Source organism: Podarcis cretensis (genome assembly GCF_951804945.1).
Source record: "Podarcis cretensis genome assembly, chromosome: 1".
Taxonomy (NCBI): domain Eukaryota; kingdom Metazoa; phylum Chordata; class Lepidosauria; order Squamata; family Lacertidae; genus Podarcis; species Podarcis cretensis.
The window spans coordinates 21,162,780-21,180,902 of NC_137170.1; the positions used below are offsets into that span (position 1 = coordinate 21,162,780).

The window sequence follows — 18,123 nt, forward strand, 5'->3', positions numbered from 1 at the left end:
TGAGCCTTCTTTGTCACTCAGTTCAGACGTAACAACAAACTATAGTTTGGCATTACACAGATGAGCTCTCTACCCCTGTGATTATTCAAGAGGCAAGTCTATTACACCAACATCCCAAGAAAAACAATTTATGCGATTGCAATTTGTTTCCTAAGAGAGGACAGCTTAGAAATGTTAGGAATTTAAATTTGCTGTGTCACCCCTTTTTTAAGCATCGAGGGAGAGAAAGTAAGCAACTGATAAGTGTTAACTGTTTAATTATAATTTGCTGATGTTTAATTTTACTGTTTACTATTGGATTCTAATGGATTATTGAATGTTGCTTTATTTGATATAAGTTGTTTATTTTAAAGTTATTGTGACCTTTTATATAGGATCTGGTTGTTATTATTAATGTTTGGTGTCCATTATTATTATTATTATTATTATTATTATTATGTGTGTTGGAAGTCACCCAGAGTGGCTGGGGCAGCTCAGCCCAGCCAGATTGGCATGACAACAACAACAGCAACAATGCTTTCCATTCTATTACCCAGGGCAAAATGCTTTGTACGTTTTGGAAATGTTATAACTAGGTTTGAGGAAGTCTAGCTTTTAAGTCCCAAGAGAGCAGAACAGAGGAAAGGAGTTCCTCCACTCAGGTCACACCCGGCCCTGTTTCCCCATGCCACTTCCTGATTGGTTGGTTATGACCCCAACAAACAAGCTAGGTTGTGTCACACCTAGTGTGGGGTATTCTTTTTCTCCAGTCTCCATCATCCTGGCAAATTCCTAAAGAGGAGTTGCCTGTGCAAGCAGAAACCAAAGCTTACAAAATCTAGGAATCGTACCTGCTTTTTGGGGTGCTGGGGTGTTTCCTGATCTGTGCAACGGACATTGTCAACCCCAACAGCGTTACTGGGACATTAACTCATTTATTTTAATGTCAGTTCAAGTATGGCTGCAACCTTATACTTGGGAATAAGCCCTATTAAATTCAGTGGGGTTTACTTCTCAGTAGCCATGTATCGGATTGCTCCGTAAGCTCATTAGACTGCACTGTATTCATTTGCTTTGGCACTCATTGCTTTGTGGTTGCAAATCAAACTTGGACCCCAGACAATGACACTGCCCAACCTCCCCCAGTCCAATGTTGTGGACTGAAACTTGCATCAGCCTCAGCCAGCACAGATAATGGTCCAAGATATCTGAAATGTAGGCTGCAGAAGACTTGTATCAGTATTTCGGGTGGCACCTTGCATAATTTTGCAAGCAGGTCAGGCAATTCAGCTGTAATGTATTCTTCATTTTCTAGATTCAGAGCCTGCTGGGCATTAGGAAACTCAGAAAGAGAAATTCCAGTTATGACTAAAAATGTACAGCGCTGAATTTTCAGACACCACAAGGGATTTGGCCTCTTGCAGCCAGGACAGCCTTTCTTATCAACTTATGATTTCAAACACGCTTGTAGCCAATAAGGGATGTGAACAGAATTTTTAAAGCATTTTTCCAACTCGCTGACTGCTGGAACCTTTAGGGCTAGTGAGTACAAAATTCACTCTCAAATGGGAATGAGTGGTAATTGGGTTAACAGCAGAAAGGGAACATTATCACCACAAACAAAACACAACTATCGAAAGATGAACAATTGAAGCAGGTATACATGTGTGTTCATTCATATAAACCTATGCACACTATGTGAAATTTCTGAAAAATTCAGTTGTACTTTGAAGACATGCAAAATCTGTTTAAACCTACAAATGGGGGGGCCACTAGGTGGCGCATCGGAAGATGGCTGACAATAACATCTCTCCGACCCACACGAGGTAATTTGGAGGCTATGATGGGGGTAATTAGCCTCCTTAACCCCCCCAGGATTATGAGGGGGGACGGCCCTTGCCTGCTGTGCCCTATACCACCCCCGAATTTGTGGGGGTGGGGGCACTAGGCACAAAGCCCTCCTGTGGGATTTTCGGCACTCCTCGACGCCGTCCCCGATTCGCGCCGCTGGTTGCAATGATCTTTAAAAGAAATAATTTGGACATGATTAATTGCACATACATCAAGGAAAAAGGGGAGTAAATACTGCTGACAGAAGAGATCTCTGATAACAAGACAACAATAAAATACGAGAAGAACATCAAGATACGGTAATGACTGAGGGGGGAGGGGGGGAAAACCTGCCTCTAACTTTTTATGTGATTTAACAAGAATCCCCCTCCCCTAATGAGTCAGAAATTAAGGACTTAAGCTGTGGATTTAAGGCTGTGTGGAGATAAACTTTCGATCCAAAGCAATGTTTCAAGATGAAGCTGGAAAGCTAAGAGTTTTGGAGTGACGCAGTCAGGAAAAAATGCCGTTCGCCATTTTGTGAGGCATTGTGGGAGCTCTTGGGTCTGGGAGGAGAAAGAGAGAAATAGAGTTGTTTACATATCGTGAATCAACTCCTCGGTGGGACTTAAGAGCGACAAATGCCAAAATTTACGATGGATAAAGTGATGTTATCTACGAAGGAGATATATGGAAACCATCTGGACTTAGTGAAGGAACAGGAAATCCACACAGGATTATTACACTTGCTATCGGCTTAAGGAGACTAACAGAAGAGATCGTAAAGGAAAAAGAGAAATTATACGAACAAGATATGATGTGGCAACACCAAGATAAGACTGGATAGAATTATGAACTTTGTTTGGACTGATTGGGACTGATTTGGACATTAACGCAGTAATAAGAAGATGATCTGAATTCCCCTTTGGATCTTGAAGTATGGGTTCCCCCAACAAAATTTAAAAATTTGGCTTTGTAATTCAGAATTTATATGATGTGATTTAATTTGATGTGATTGGCCAGTTAATAAAAATTATTTAAAAAATAAAATAAAATAAACCTACAAATAGGGGTTAATTGGGATTTGAGAAACAGATTAACCTTTTTTGCTAAAAAGCCAACTGCAACCCTATGTGTATTACTCTTCTCAGAAATGCGTTGTGAATAGCAAGTGAGCACACACGAGAGAGAGAGAGAGAGAGAGAGAGAGAGAGAGAGGGAGGGAGGGAGGGAGAAATATCCAGGAGAAACTTAAAAATTACTTCTAATAAGTGTTGGAAATGTAGAGAAAGGGAGGGTACATTCTATCATATGTGATGGGAATGTAAGGTTATTAAAAGCTTCTGGGAAATTATCTATAATGACTTTTGTTAAAAAACCAGAAGCTTTCTTATTAGGATAGGAACGGAACTACCTAAAGAACAGAAGAAAATATTTATGTATGCTACAATAGTTGCCTGAATACTGTTAGCCCAAAGTTGGAGGGAAGACACCGACGAAAGAAGAATGGCAGATCAAGCTACGAAAGAAGAATGGCAGATTCGACTATGTCGAAAGGGCAAAATTAATGGCAAAGCTCAGAGACTACCATAACGTGAAATTTAACAAAGAGTGGGAATTGTTTATTGTTTATGTGCAAAAATACTGTAAACAAGCTGAAACATTGGCAGGATTTTAAGTAAATGCTTGCAACTAGTAGAAAATTAGATAAAATTAAGGGAAATAATAATGGAAAAGGTTTAAGAATGGATATACAGAAGAAATTGGTTAATATAAGTAACCAGAAGAGGGTAACGAGGGAAGTCCAGAGATTTAAAGAATCTCAGAGAAGGTTTGTGAAAAGGTATTTGTTTTTATTTGTGAAAATGTAACTGTGAAAAACTAATATAAATTTATTTACCAAAACCCCAAAAGCAAACACTACTGCTGATCCTACCAATCTCATTTAAGATAGATTTATATTTATTTTATTTTTTCATTTATATCCCACCTTTCCTCCAGGAAGTTCAAGGTTGCATACAATGTTCTCCTCCCCATTTTCTCCTCTAAACAATCCTATGAAGAGCGTTAGGCTAAGAGAAAATGACTGGCCCAAGGTCACCCAGTGAGCTTCACAACTGAGTAGGAATCTGAGTGACCAACACACCGACCACTACTCCATATATCTTGGACACAGGAAGCTTCCTTGTGATGAATGGCTTTCCAGGGTTTGAGGCAAGAGTCTTCCCCAGCCCTATCTGGAGATGCCAGGGACTGAACATGTGATCTACCACCAGGCTATGGCCCTTTCCCATAAAGTTACCGCCAAAGCAACCACATTTTTGTTTTGAGTGTATGTAGGAGAAGACACAACTGATGCTATTTATCCAAGGCCTTCTGGCTGGACAGTGAATTACCTAAAAGGATACTTCCACCTTGGACAATCCTAATCTTGTCTCCAAAGCACAGGTTGGTTAGTGCTTTGCCACCAGCGATGCCCCACTTTTGTGCTACGGTGCATCACATTCACCGAGGACCTAGAAGATTTGACAGCTGGAGGTTTTGATGGATCAACCGAGTGTCGAAGGATTAACATTCCACACTCCTTGAAGGGATTTCGTGCCACGAAGCATTTCATGTGGAAGCGCTGCCTGCGCTAACACATTTGGTCACTGCTGAACTTCCTGGCGACATTGTTCTAATTTTCCACATCGCCGCATTTCACTTCAAGGATCTAAATGGGGGTTGTCAAATGAGACCGTTACACATGACATCCTAACAAGAGCCAGGTAGAATAATATTCCCACTTTAGACCAAATGCTTGGCTTGCAAAATTATGATTGGGATGAGATTCCCCCCCCCCCCTTTAACCCAATCGTTGAAACTAATCAATTGTCAAGAACTGAACCCTGCTGGATATAGAGAAAAGAAATCTTAGCATGCCACAGTAGGCATGCTTGTTTAGAAAGTTTAGCTCTTTGCAATGGGGTCGAGAATACAAAATGATGATCACCCCTTCAGTTACATCAGGGGATGTGAATGATGTGTGCATGCTTTTTCAATTTGGCAGACTGCAAAATGGCACAGATTTCCCTGCCAAAGAGTTAATACAGCACTATCCAGGGTGGACAGGGCTTTTTACCCCCCCCCCCAAAAAAAGAAAAGAAAAGCAGGGGTCCATTAAGAAGACATAACACTGCCTGCTTACACTGCCATAGATAATGATGTTTAAGCAAGCAGGCCAATGTCCAATGGAGAAATTAGGCAATTTTAGATACTGGACACAATGGTCTTATGGGAGCCCCTACAGGCATGATTCAGCCAAAGCATTCTAAAGCCCCACTGGGGAAGTTACAGCTATGCAGAGGCTTCCCACCTCAAAATGTCTGTATGGCAGCCAGAATGGAGTCTTCTGCTGTGTTATAGAAATCTGTGCTGTCCTACAGTGGTACAATTAGGTAGTTTGATAGATTCTGGACCAAGGATTGGCAAATCTGTCAATTTTTAAATCCAGTTCTCCACATTTCCAACTCACTTTGCATTTTTTTAAAAAAAGTTTTAATGAGAGTTTTAATGAGAATTCATCAGCATTTTAGTGCAATTTTCTCCTGATATACACATGCAATTTTGCCTAACATGCACTTTTTCTTTTTGCAATACGCTTTCCCTTAATATCATGCATTTCTGCATGTTATTTTCACTAATATATACACCTTTACCCACACTTTACCCTAGTATCTGCATTTTTGTGCACATTGCTTGGCTGGAGAAATGTGTGGCAAAATTCAGAGAAGTGCAAATTTCAAAGGAGGGCTGTTTCGGTTTGTGCATTGTTTCGGAAAGAGCGAATTACGTAGGTTCACCATTTAATGCAATTTGGATCAAACTACTCGTCTGTCACTACCAATGTGGGAAAAACATTCCCAGAAAATCTCCCAGGGTGTTTTCTCAAGGGGATGCAGATGTTTATTGCCTCCTCCTCTGCTTTGTGCCCGCATCTACCTGCATCTGCCCACTGGCTGTGCTCCACAAAGGCCAGATCTGCCACCCCTACCAGGTACCCCTAACAGCTACCCCGAGCCATGCAGCCTTGATCACAGCTTGGATTCTAAGAAGAATCATATTTTCAGTTCTTCTTGCAGCCCCAAGCCTTGAGGTTCAGGTAGGCATATGCAGCAGGTGGCAAACGATTTCTCACTGCTTTGTGATATTTAGTTGGTCCTAATAAAAGACATTGCACTACAGTTATTTCTAGATTCCACCCCACCTTCCAAGGGGCCAGCATGCATGACTGTAGCTGCACCCCTCTCCCCTCCCCACCAGGCTACTGTATTTTTTTGTGTATAAGACACCCCCATGTATAAGACGACCCCTACTTTTTTAACCCAAAATTAAGAAAACGCACCATGCACTATCCATTTATAAAATGACCCCTTATTTTAAACTTTAAAAATTTAGGAAAAAATATAGTCTTATACATGGAAAAATACGGTACATATAGGAGAGAATTAATGCAACTGAAAGCCACAGACACATTCCTGTTAAGAATTAAAGAACTAAAACAATTTAGTGGGGGTGACTGTCCGGTCATCTCTTGCACAAAACAACAACATAGTCATGCAGTATTGTCAGGGACTCAGCGGGAGCGCAGGGAGGAGAGGAGATGGAGAGCGAGGGGGAGCAATCCGAGGGCAGCGTAGGAGAATATGACAGCAGCCCGATAGATTCCATGAGCCTCTCCAGCGAATCGGAAGATTCACAGAAGGGGGCGCCGATGGGCAGGGCAAGGGGCGACCCAAGGGGGACACCCCAGAAGCAAGGGGCCAGCAGGGACTCCCAGAGCAGCAGTTGGAAATCAGGACCAGCTTCCCCACCAGAGCGTAGTGGGGGGGGGAGGAGTCCCAGGTGTCAGAGCCCACATATGCACCACCAGCGAGAGAAGATGAGTCAGGGTTGGCCACGCCTCCATCGGAGAGCGAGGGAACGGTCAAGAGGAAAGTTGCCGGCTGGGCGCGCGCGCCAAGTTCAAAGGTACAGGCGAGCGGCACAGAAGGTAGCCCGGATAGGGAACCAGGTCCTAAAGCCCGCCGGAAGGAGGGGCAAGAATCGTCAGGGTCAGCGTCAGAGGAGTCCAGGAAAGATGAGACCCTAGCGGGCAGGAGGGCCCAGAGGAGAAAGGAACTTAGGAAGAGGTGGAGCAAAGCGAGAGTCTTAAACTGGTGTGGAAGGGGCGGAGACTCAGACAGGACTTCGCCGGTCTAAGGTCGAGACGTAGAGCTGCACGCTGCAGCTTTAAAATGGAAACTGAATCTCAATAAAGACTTTTGTACATAACTACAGCCTAGCGTTGGTCCTCTGTGAGCTGGGACCTGGAGGCAGCTCTGACAAGTATGTTCCAAAGACCATGGTTTCTAACACAGAGCAAGCTATGTGGATAGGCATCTGGCGAAGCCCATTGGAATGGCACTGACAAATCAGGTTTGCTGAATTGACTTTGCTTCCACCCTACCCATCGGAAGCCTGAGGTCCCCCAAATGAAACCAAGTGCAAAATTGGGGCTTTGGGAGGCAGGTGAAACCGGTGCAAAATGGCACCCCAGAGCCAAGCGATGGGACCAATTACTTACTGTTTCCTGTTAGCCATATACAGTGGTACCTTGGGTTACATACGCTTCAGGTTACAGACGCTTCAGGTTACAGTCTCCGCTAACCCAGAAATAGTACCTCAGGTTAAGAACTTTGCTTCAGGATGAGAACAGAAATCGTGCTCCGGCGGCGCAGCGGCAGCGGGAGGCCCCATTAGCTAAAATGGTGCTTCAGGTTAAGAACAGTTTCAGGTTAATAACGGACCTCCGGAACAAATTAAGTACTTCACCTGAGGTACCACTGTACTGACATAACCTGTATTGCACAAATTCAAATCTACATCTTAAGGTACCTTCCATGAACTTCCTTAACTTATCTTAGGAACCAGGTCAACAGCTTCCCATGAGAGAAACCCAAATACTCACACTATGAAGGTTTGTTGCCAAGCATCAAAGAAGCTGTGTGTTTTTCATCTCCGAGCAGTCGATGTCTGTGTGCCACATATAGGCAGGTATTCATGCATTTTTAACATGTGGCGTCTCCACCAGGTTCTCTTTCCCACAACCCCCGGAAAAAATATAACCTCTTTCTCTTTTTAAAGCTCGTTTCCTTGGATTTGTTCCAGAAAAGAATACATTGCCAAACGGGAATGGTACATTCATTACTGTCATGGATACTTATACACAGGCCACGAGCGAAACTTGGAAGGCCTACATGTGCAAGCAGATAACAGACGGGATTCATTGTTTGCTCCTCCTCTGTTTCTAAGATCCAGAAACACAAAAGGACCATGCAATCACCATGAGCTCCACTAACAGGAGCTCAGTAATTCTGCCTTGTTCCCCCTTCAGTAACATTTGAAGAGCACAGATCTTCAGATGCTGTGCCTCAGAAAAAGACAGAGAAAGATAGAGAGCTTAAATTGCCTCCAGCTACCAACTTTCCCTTGCAAAGCTCGTTCAGAAATGATCGTTCCTAGCTCCCGAGAGTCAACAATAAGGCTCAATACACCTAGCCACCATTCCATGCCTACTGACAATGTGTTCTTTTCTTTTTTAACAATTTACCATTACATTTATATCCCACCTTTTCTCGAAAGAACTCCAGGTGGTGTCCATATTTCTCCCCCCTTCCATTTTTATCTCCACAACAACCCTGTGAAGTAGGCTAGACAAAGCAAGAGTCACTGGCCCAAGGTCACCCAGTGAGCTTCACGGCTGAGTGGGGATTGGAACCCTGGTCTCCCAGGTCCTAGTCTGACACTCTAACCACTATACCACCCTGGCTCTCTGCAACACACAAGTTCCTGTAGAAAGAGACACTCAAAGGCATGAAGTGGGAAAACTCTTGGCCTAGAGTAAGGGAATGCTGAAGGGATAGCTCAGTCAGCAGAGCATGAGACTCCTAATCTCAGGATCTTGTGTTTGAGCCCCACGCTGGGCAAAAAGATTCCTGCATTGTAGGGATTTGGACTAGATGACCTTTGTGGTCTCTTCCTGTGGGATGTATCTTCACCGAAGCAGTCAAAGACAACATTTTCCTGTTGCCTGGAGTGGACACACAGGGGAATGTAGTTCCAGACAGGGAGGACTTCCTAACATACCTGTTCTGGAGTCTCCTCCCTCTGTGTGTAACTAGGTAGATGGGCGTGACCCTAGCAGACCCTGTAAAAGGACAAGCCATGCAGCCATCTTCCATTCTTCCATTTTCTCCTTTCGGACTCCTTTCCTGGTTCTTAGCCAGCACATGGCTCATCCTTACAGAGGATGGAAGCCATAAAGCCTAGCTCAGACTTCTTTTCTCTACAATGTAACTGTAACCACAAGATAAAGCCTGACTTCAGATTACTGCTGTGAACTGAAGGTAAGTAAACTTTACTCTTACTTTTAAAGAAGACTGTCATGTTATTATCATTTTAAGAGGGAAATAAAGGGGAAACTTACCAGGAACAATCCAGACTGGATTGCTTAATTTAAATGAATCCATCAACTTGCTTCCAGCAATCTGCAAGGGAATGTTCTCTGCTGCTTGCTCACTAGCGTGAGTGAAGAGGGATAATATTGAATCAATATATCCTCTCCTACCTTCCTCAACATTCCCACACTTCCAACACTACAACTCTATGGTTCTATGATTATGGAAGCAAAACAGCTCCCTGGAAATAGGAAATTATTCCAGTGGCTCCCCTTCCCATTCTCTCACCAAGCAACAAAGGCACAAGACAAGAATAGCTGGGAAACAAACTAAACTTTAGAGAAGCATGCCATGGTTTGTTTGATCAACTGTGGGGAAATTCATGGTTAACTCAAAGTTTGTTAACCAAACTATGGCTTAGTGTTATGTGTATACCAGGACAGGGGTTGTAATGGAATTGAGAAATCTATAGGAGGAACACTCCATGCTGCAACCTTTTGTTGCAGGTCCCACCTGTGTTCCTGCAAAAGCAATTCAAGGAGATAGTAGACCTTATGAGAGCAAGCTATATTGACCTCTGCTTCAGTTACATCAATTCAGTAGGCTTGTGAATTGTGAATGGGAAGCAGGGTTTGAATCTTGCTCTGCAAAATGCAAGCAAATCAGGACTGAGGGAAGTTCATTCTTGCCCCCAAACGCTGCAGTTTGCATTCTTCCCTCTATAGATTTTTTTTAACCGATTATTTTTTTATCATAAATATAGGCCACTTGTCGGGCAAAAATTCCAGACATTTTCATAAATATTGCAAGCAGTTCTTATAGTAGGGAACTATTTCATGTTTGTATCAGAGCAGTGCACATGTAGAACAAAGAGAGGGTATGATAAATATACAATCCAATACATAAACTAAATACAATGTAAGATACATAGAAACTGGTTTCCTCAATGTGAGAAGTGAGGTTACAGGGAACCAGGCAGTGGGCCTTCTTGACAGTGGCGCCCGCCCTACGGAACGCCCTCCCATCAGATGTCAAGGAAATAAACAACTATTTGACTTTTCAAAGACATCTGAAGGCAGCCCTGTACAGGGAAGTTTTTAATCGTTGATGTTTTATTATGCTTTTGTTGGTAGCCGCCCAGAGTGGCTGGGGCAAAACCAGTCAGATGGGCAGTATAAAAATAAGAAAATTATTATTCATGCACTGCAGGAGGTTGGATTAGATGATCCTTGTGATCCCTTCCAACTCTACAATTCTGCGATTCTAAGATGTCTTATATACAGTGGTACCTCGGGTTAAGAACTTAATTCATTCTGGAGGTCCGTTCTTAACCTGAAACTGTTCTTAACCTGAGGTACCACTTTACCTAATGGGGCCTCCTGCTGCTGCTGCCGCCGCACAATTTCTGTTCTCATCCTGAAGCAAAGTTCTTAACCCGAGGTACTATTTCTGGGTCTGTAACCTGAAGCATCTGTAACCTGAAGCGTCTGTAACCTGAGGTACCACTATACTAAGTCAGGTTTTAGGCAAGGTTCTCTCTCAGCCCTACCTACAAATGTCAAGAGCAGAACTTAGGACCTTTTGAATGCAAAGCTACTGAGCTATGGTGTAAAACAACCACATTCTTTTGGCTCTCCCTATTACCAAAATACATCATGCAAAATGTAACTGAGTAACTGGAGAGCCATTTTGCAACTGGTCTTCTTCCCTTCCTGAGAGAAGAGACAGGCATTTATGTCAGGTGGGGGGCAGGGAAGCCTGTCAGAATTACCAGCAGACAAATATTTCATCTCTCCTTAATGCAGCCTAATTCAATTTAACGTGAAATCACCTGACATAAGCTCAAAGCTTTGCAATAAGTATGAATGGGCCAGACAGCTAGATAGTAACCAGCAGGCAAGAATATATTGGCTGTGCTCCTAAAGCTACTGTTAAGATGCCATGTTTGAGAAAAAGGGAGAGAAAGCGTGCCAGTAATGATCAATGACAACTGGAGTTGCTGTTTATTACTGCGATTTCTAACTTCAGCTGCCCTTATGGCAAAGACAGAAAACTTTTCAAAACATAGTCTGGGTACTTACACAACCCACCTTTCCAAACAATGAGCACTCTAAGATATACACCTTTCTAAGATATACACCTACACACAGTCCATTTCAATTTATGGGAACCATGCAAAAACGCACCCATGTTCTCATGCACCTCTTGTTCATTTCACTAGGACTGTGCAGGAGGATTTCTTGGTTGGTCATGCCAAAAGATTGCTTTTCTTCTTCTTCTTCTTCTTCTTTTTACAAGAACAGTAGGATTACACCAGATCTATTGCCCTCAGTGTTTGAAACTCCCAATGTTCTAGGAGCATTTTGCGACGAGGAATTTCATTAGCGCGAGCAGTTTCTGAGCTCTGTGCCTAAGATTTCAGATTTAAAACTTCAGAGTGGAAGGAAAAGAGGACTTTTTCTGCCTCCCCACTTCCAGATACTCTCTGAAGACTGGAGAAGAGACCCTCTTAAGAATGTTAGTGGGGTGGGCAGGGGAAAGACTAAACCATGTGAAAAATGAACATATTATTTTAGCTGCATTTCATTCATTTTCAGCTTTGTATTCTTGTTATTTAAAAAGCGTGCCGAGACATTCCGTTGTTGTGCCCATAACCTAGGTTTAAGGTGCCATTTAGCTCCTAGCTTTCATATCTCAGTTCCTAACACTGATCATCATATAGTGACACTATATGAGGTCAGTCAAGAAACCAGCTGGGGAGATAAGAATCAGCAGGAGCTTCCTCCCTTCCATATAGGAAATTAAACTTTAATCCTTCATTGAGGCTCTACTAAACCTTTTGCCATAAGGCATCAAGCTTGCAAAATCGACTTATTTTTACCCTAGAATACTGAAGTTCGCCAGCTGGAGCCTAGTCCAGTCCAGTCCAGTCCAGAATACATATCTATGATTCTGTGAAAATAGTGGTTTAGGAAAGGGGTGGATACACCCTTAGAATTAAGGAACAGAGCATCTGTGGTATGCATGTCTAGGAACTCAGTTCTCAGTCTTTGCATACAAAACTGCACTCGTTTTCCCTTAAGTCCTTGTCCCCCACTCATATCAGCAGCTAACTCTGTGTGTGTGTGTGTGTGTGTGTGTGTGGTGTTGTTGTTGTTTTTGTTGCTGCTGCTGCTATTGTTAAACAACTGTGTGTTGGAAATCCTTGGTTATCTACTGCAAGCCAGAAATCTAACAGTAGATCGAACTTTGCTAACCTGATACTTCCCAGATGTTTTGGACTACAAATCCCATCAGCCAGAGTCAGCATGGCTGTGCTGGATGGGTAGGTCAAGACAGGGAGGATGGAAAGATGACTGGATCAGGCCCAGAGCAGGACAGTGGGGCTTATTTTTCAGTAGACAAGCACAGGTAAAGCTCCAATCTTATATCTATATAATGGGGAGTAAATCCCATTGAACTTAGTGGGGCTTACTCTGAGTAAACATAGAGGATAGTGCTGTTACATTATATATACATAGAAGTATTGGGGGGTGGATTTTGAAAATTATTCCTACCCATCTGCTCTATCCCCACAGGGAGGTGTACTTACTCATGCTACACACCACCAAATCTAATTATCCCACAGTTAACAGGTTTCCAAGCATACTGAATTTTGCATACACCCTGGGACCTTAGGGTGACGGACGGGTAATACATTATTATTATTAGAAATGCAAATTATTAAGTGGGACAGAAACATCTTAAGCAAATGAAAGAAATCAGTGCAGTTGGAGAATTCTATTATTTGCTGCTGCAAGGCAGACGCAGCCCTTCATCTCCTTCAGGGGGAAATCGGCTTGTTGCATTCAAAATAAAGGGGAAAAGAAAAATCTTGCACAAACCTCTTTATCCCCCCATCCCCACGTTCTTTTCGGGGTTATTTCACTAAGCCCTAAAACCTCTTGTTACTGGAAAGTAACAAAGGGGGAGAGGGAGAGGGAGAGGGAGGGAGAGAGAGGCTTCCCCACTCCCCTCCTCCTGTTCCTCGCCTAAAAATAGAAAAGGAAGGGGGGGTCAGTGCATCTCAAAGCATCCACCCAGAAACCTGTGCAACCGCAATACCCTTTCCTAGCGAGGGGCGGCTTCGATGTCGCCCCTCTATCCAAAGCCTCCTCCATTCATTTCACTGTATTCACTCGACGGGACTTGTATCCCGCTTAGTCGCCCAGAACCTCAAAGCTGTTCCGCTGGAATCCTAAGCGCTTTACGCAAAATCCCCTTTCATTCATCACGACGGCTATGGATGTCAGAGACGGATGACCCACGCATCTTGGGGGGGGGGTGTCCGCTGTTGCAAACCACCCGCCTCCCAATATTCGGGGGCGCGGAGAGGGGCGGTTCAAAGGCTCAGCGGACCCTCGACGGGGTGGGGTCGGGACGCCGCCTCTCGCCATTTACCTGCGCGGCCATAAAGGAGAGATCCATGGTGCTGCTGGATCCCGAGGTGCTGCTGCTGCTGCTGCTGCTGCTGGCGCTGTTGTTGTTGGTGCTCCTCGCCGAGCTGGCGGTGAAGCTGGTGCTGAGGTTGCTGCTGCCCCCCGGCGTGGCTTCGTCTCTGGGGGGCTGGGGAGGGGCCTCCCCCAGCAGCAGCTTGGGGCGCGTTACCAGTTCCAGCTCCCTGGGGTGGCGGAGCCCGCGCGGCTGCCTGGCTGTCCCCAGCTTCCTCGGAACATGGTCCGCCCCGATGCTGGCTGTGGCGGCGGCGGCGGCGCCAGCTGGAGTCTCCACAAGCAACTAGTCCGCGCGAGGAGCCGCCTTCGCTGCTGCCTGGCCACGCCCCCTTTCCCGGGCCGCTCAGTCGCAGCAGCAGCAGCAGACAAAGGGGGACAGGCTCTCCCCTCTCCGCCTCCTGCTCCGGCTTCTGCCTCGTGCGAAGGAAATTGCTAAGCCAGCCAACCACCTGAGTCCCCAGCTACGATGCCAAACACACACACATTACGCACACGCAGATGGAGTGTGTGTGACAGTGTTCCCCCTTGGCAGGTCTCCTGTGCCTTAAAAAAAATGCCCGGATGATATGAGAGGCAGGCAGACGTTCAACAGGTCACTTCTGTTTTCCCAGCCTTACAGCATCTCCGTTGTTCGTAAGCACTCATTAGATTTTCAAAAGGCTTTCTATCTTTTTCTTTTTTACAAGGCGCCTCACCAAAGACTCCTGAGCAAACTGCGCAGTTATGGAATAAGAAATAGCTCTGTTGGTTAGAGCGCGGTGCTGATGATGACAAGGTTGCAGGTTCGATCCCCGTATTCCTGCAATGGAATCGGGGTGAGTGGCCAGCTCCCAAGACCCTGCGATCAACTCCCAGAGTTCAAAACAGGCAGTAATCTGTTGAGCTTTTTGGGGGAGGAGAAAAGCCTCGTTTTAAGGGGTGCAGGCTTCTTTGGGAGGAACCGGTGATCTACCACAGATGTCCAGTGATCTACCGGTAGATCACGATCTACCTGTTGGACTTACCTGGATTAGATTATCCTCCGACTCTCTTCCAACTCTACAGTTCTATGATTCAAGAGGAGAGGACTTCCTGTATCAGGATTTGGTTAGAGTAAGGATAAAGGAACAGTTCTTTGCAGGGAGAGATGTAGAAATGGAGTGTCCCCACCCCTCACCCCACAATGATCAGGAGTGGCCCTGTACTAAATGGTTCAGGGTGGTGAAAACAAGGTAAAGGTAAAGGGACCCCTGACCATTAGGTCCAGTCGTGACTGACTCTGGGGTTGTGGTGCTCATCTCGCTTTATTGGCTGAGGGAGCCGGCGTACAGCTTCCGGGTCACGTGGCCAGCATGACTAAGCCGCTTCTGGCGAACCAGAGCAGCGCAGGGAAACGCCGTTTACCTTCCCTATTTATCTTGCACTTTGACGTGCTTTCGAACTGCTAGGTTGGCAGGAGCAGGGACCGAGCAACAGGAGCTCACCCTGTCGTGGGGATTCGAACCTGCAAGTCCTAGGCTGTGTGGTTTAACCCACAGCACCACCTGCATCCCTGGAGAGCACCAAAAGGATGACAGAGTGAATGGGTGGTAAATTGGCAAGTGCAGTTCAGCGTAAAAGAAAAGTGTAAAGTTGTATATGTTGGGGTGAAACCTTAATTTCTTGTATATGCTCATTGGGTCTCCCTCTCCTATAACTCTAGAATTCATGGGCATCTAATGAAGCTTGGAGGCTGGAGGAATTGGGACAGATAAAATATTTACTCACATGGCACATCGTTAAACTATGGAACTCACTCCTGCAGGAGGCAGTGATATACCGCCAACTTGGATGGCTTTAAAAGAGGGTGCACGGAGGATGGGAATTTCAAGAGCTTGTAGGGCAGCGGCTGAAGAAGGAGCAAAAGGGTTTTCTCCTGTGTGTGTTTCTTGTGGCTGATTAGCTGCTCTCCCTGTGCAAAGGTCAGAGGGGGCAGGGTTTCTGTTGAGGCAGGTGATTAGCTGTGGGAGGAGCTTATCAGAGCTTGTAGGGCAGCGGCGCGCGCCTAGTGGCGCGCACAATTTGATCTATCTTTAGATTTAGGGGAGCTAGTCTCAAACGTTTGTTGGGGGAGACCTAGGTTTTTTTTGGGGGGGGGGGAGTTACTTGTCCTGTCTGCACGCTTCTTATTATGGAGGACCACTGTAGCCAGCCCCAACAACACGTTCTCAAGATGGAGAGTGAGGGAACAGCTGCAGTCGCCTGCGGTTCCTGCACAATGTTTGCCATCTTGCCAAAGGTTGCAGGCAGCTTTACCTGCAGCAATTGCATGTTGATTGCCCTCTTAAAAGACAAAGTCCAGCAACTGGAGGAACGTGTGGCTACGCTCCAAAGAATTAGAGAGCTGGAGCTCTTCTTGGAAGCAACAGAGCACACCGTCTCCACCAAGGAGGAGACAGGGGACTCCCCTGAGAAGGAGGCTAGTTCACCAACACAGGAGCCAAATATATGGAGAAACGTGACTCAAAGAGGTAGGAGGCCCAGGGTTCGCTCTGATTGTTTAGAAATACACAATCGCTTTAGGTCCTCTCCCCTAGAATGGAAGACGAAGAGCAGACTCCATTTGAGGATCTCTCCCTCGTTACAGTCGATCAGGTATATGAAGACGAGCAGCAAAGTCAGTCCTTCTTGAAGATGGACTTCTGGCAAGAGATGGGCTGTACCTCACAACGGTTGGGAGGAATGTTTTTGCCAAAAATCTCAGAAACCTCATCAGGAGGGCTTTAAACTGACTAATGTGGGGGAGGAAGACAGTGCTCCTGAAGGTAGGAGTCTATCAATTGATGAACATGATCATCCAAATGTCATAGACCAAATGGAGCAAACAGCACGCAGACCTAGTGGTGGGAGGAAAAAATCCTTAAATAAGAGACACGGGGGAATGATTAATGGACTTCAATGTCTGTACACTAATGCACAAAGCATGGGTAATAAACAAGATGAGCTTGAGCTCTTGGTACAGCAAACTAAATATGACATAATAGGCATCACTGAAACCTGGTGGGATAAGTCCCACGACTGGAATGTAATAATGGAGGGTTACAATCTATTTCAGAGAAACAGACCAGACAAGAAAGGAGGAGGAGTGGCGTTATATGTCAGGGATGTGTATACCTGTGAAGAGATCCAAGATTTAGAATCTCAAAGCCAAAGAGAGCATTTGGGTCAAAATTAAGGGAGAGATGAATAACAGGGACCTCATTGTGGGAGTTTACTATAGATTCCCAAGCCAAACGGAGAACATAGATGATGCCTTCCTGGAACAGATGGCCAAGCATGCAAAAGGAAGGGAGATAGTAGTAATGGGGGACTTCAATTACCCGGATATTTGCTGGATGTCAAACTCAGCCAAGAGCATAAGGTCAAACAGATTCCTCACTGGCCTTGCAGACAACTTCATTGTCCAGAAAGTGGGAGAAGCAACAAGAGGAACAGCCATTTTTGATCTGGTCCTAACCAATGTTGACGACCTGGTTAGTGGGGTAGAAGTGGAAGGATCATTAGGCGCGAGTGATCATGCTCTTCTGAAGTTTACTATACAGCGGAAAGGAGCAGCCAAGCATACTAGGACTCAATTTCTTGACTTTAAGAAAGCCGACTTCATAAAACTTAGGGAAGCGCTGGGTGAGATCCCATGGACAGTAATACTAAAAGGAAAGGGAGTTCATGATGGCTGGGAGTTTGTTAAGAGGGAGATAGTAAAAGCACAACTTCAGGCAATACCAATGAGACGGAAACATGGAAGGTGCCTAAAGAAGCCAGGGTGGCTATTTAAAGAACTTTTAACTGAGTTAAGATTTAAAAAGGATGTGTACAAAAAATGGAAAAGGGGGGAAACCACCAAAGAGGAATTCAAACAAATAGCCAGCACGTGTAGACACAAAGTCAGAAAAGCTAAAGCACAGAATGAACTCAGGCTTGCTAGAGAGGTTAAAAGCAACAAAAAAGGCTTTTATGGGTATGTTCGTAGCAAAAGGAAGAACAAAGAAACAGTGGGGTCACTCAGAGGAGAAGATGGTGAAATGCAAACAGGGGACACAGAAAGGGCTGAACTCCTCAATGCCTTCTTTGCCTCAGTCTTCTCCGATAAAGAAAACAATGCCCGACCTGAAGAATTTGGAGCAAATGATTCAGCAGAGGAAACACAGCCCAGAATAACTAAGGAGATAGTACAAGAATACTTGGCTAGTTTAGATGTATTCAAGTCTCCAGGGCCAGATGAACTGCATCCAAGAGTATTAAAAGAACTGGCAGATGTGATCTCAGAACCACTGGCAGTCATCTTTGAGAATTCCTGGAGAACAGGCGAAGTCCCGGCAGACAGG

At 44.9% G+C, this 18,123-nt stretch overlaps 1 protein-coding gene across 1 annotated transcript in view; it reads right to left on the reverse strand.

The window, feature by feature from the left end:
- The window catches only part of LOC307200755 (uncharacterized protein C14orf132), a 36,594-nt gene extending 22,394 nt beyond the window's left edge, over positions 1 to 14,200 (reverse strand). Inside the window, exon 1 of the mRNA XM_079949637.1 lies at positions 13,728 to 14,200. Within this exon, the coding sequence (XP_079805763.1) occupies positions 13,728 to 13,754 (27 nt within the window). The 5' untranslated portion in view covers positions 13,755 to 14,200. The remainder of the gene's footprint in view (positions 1 to 13,727) is intronic.
- Between the last annotated feature and the right edge of the window lie 3,923 nt (positions 14,201 to 18,123).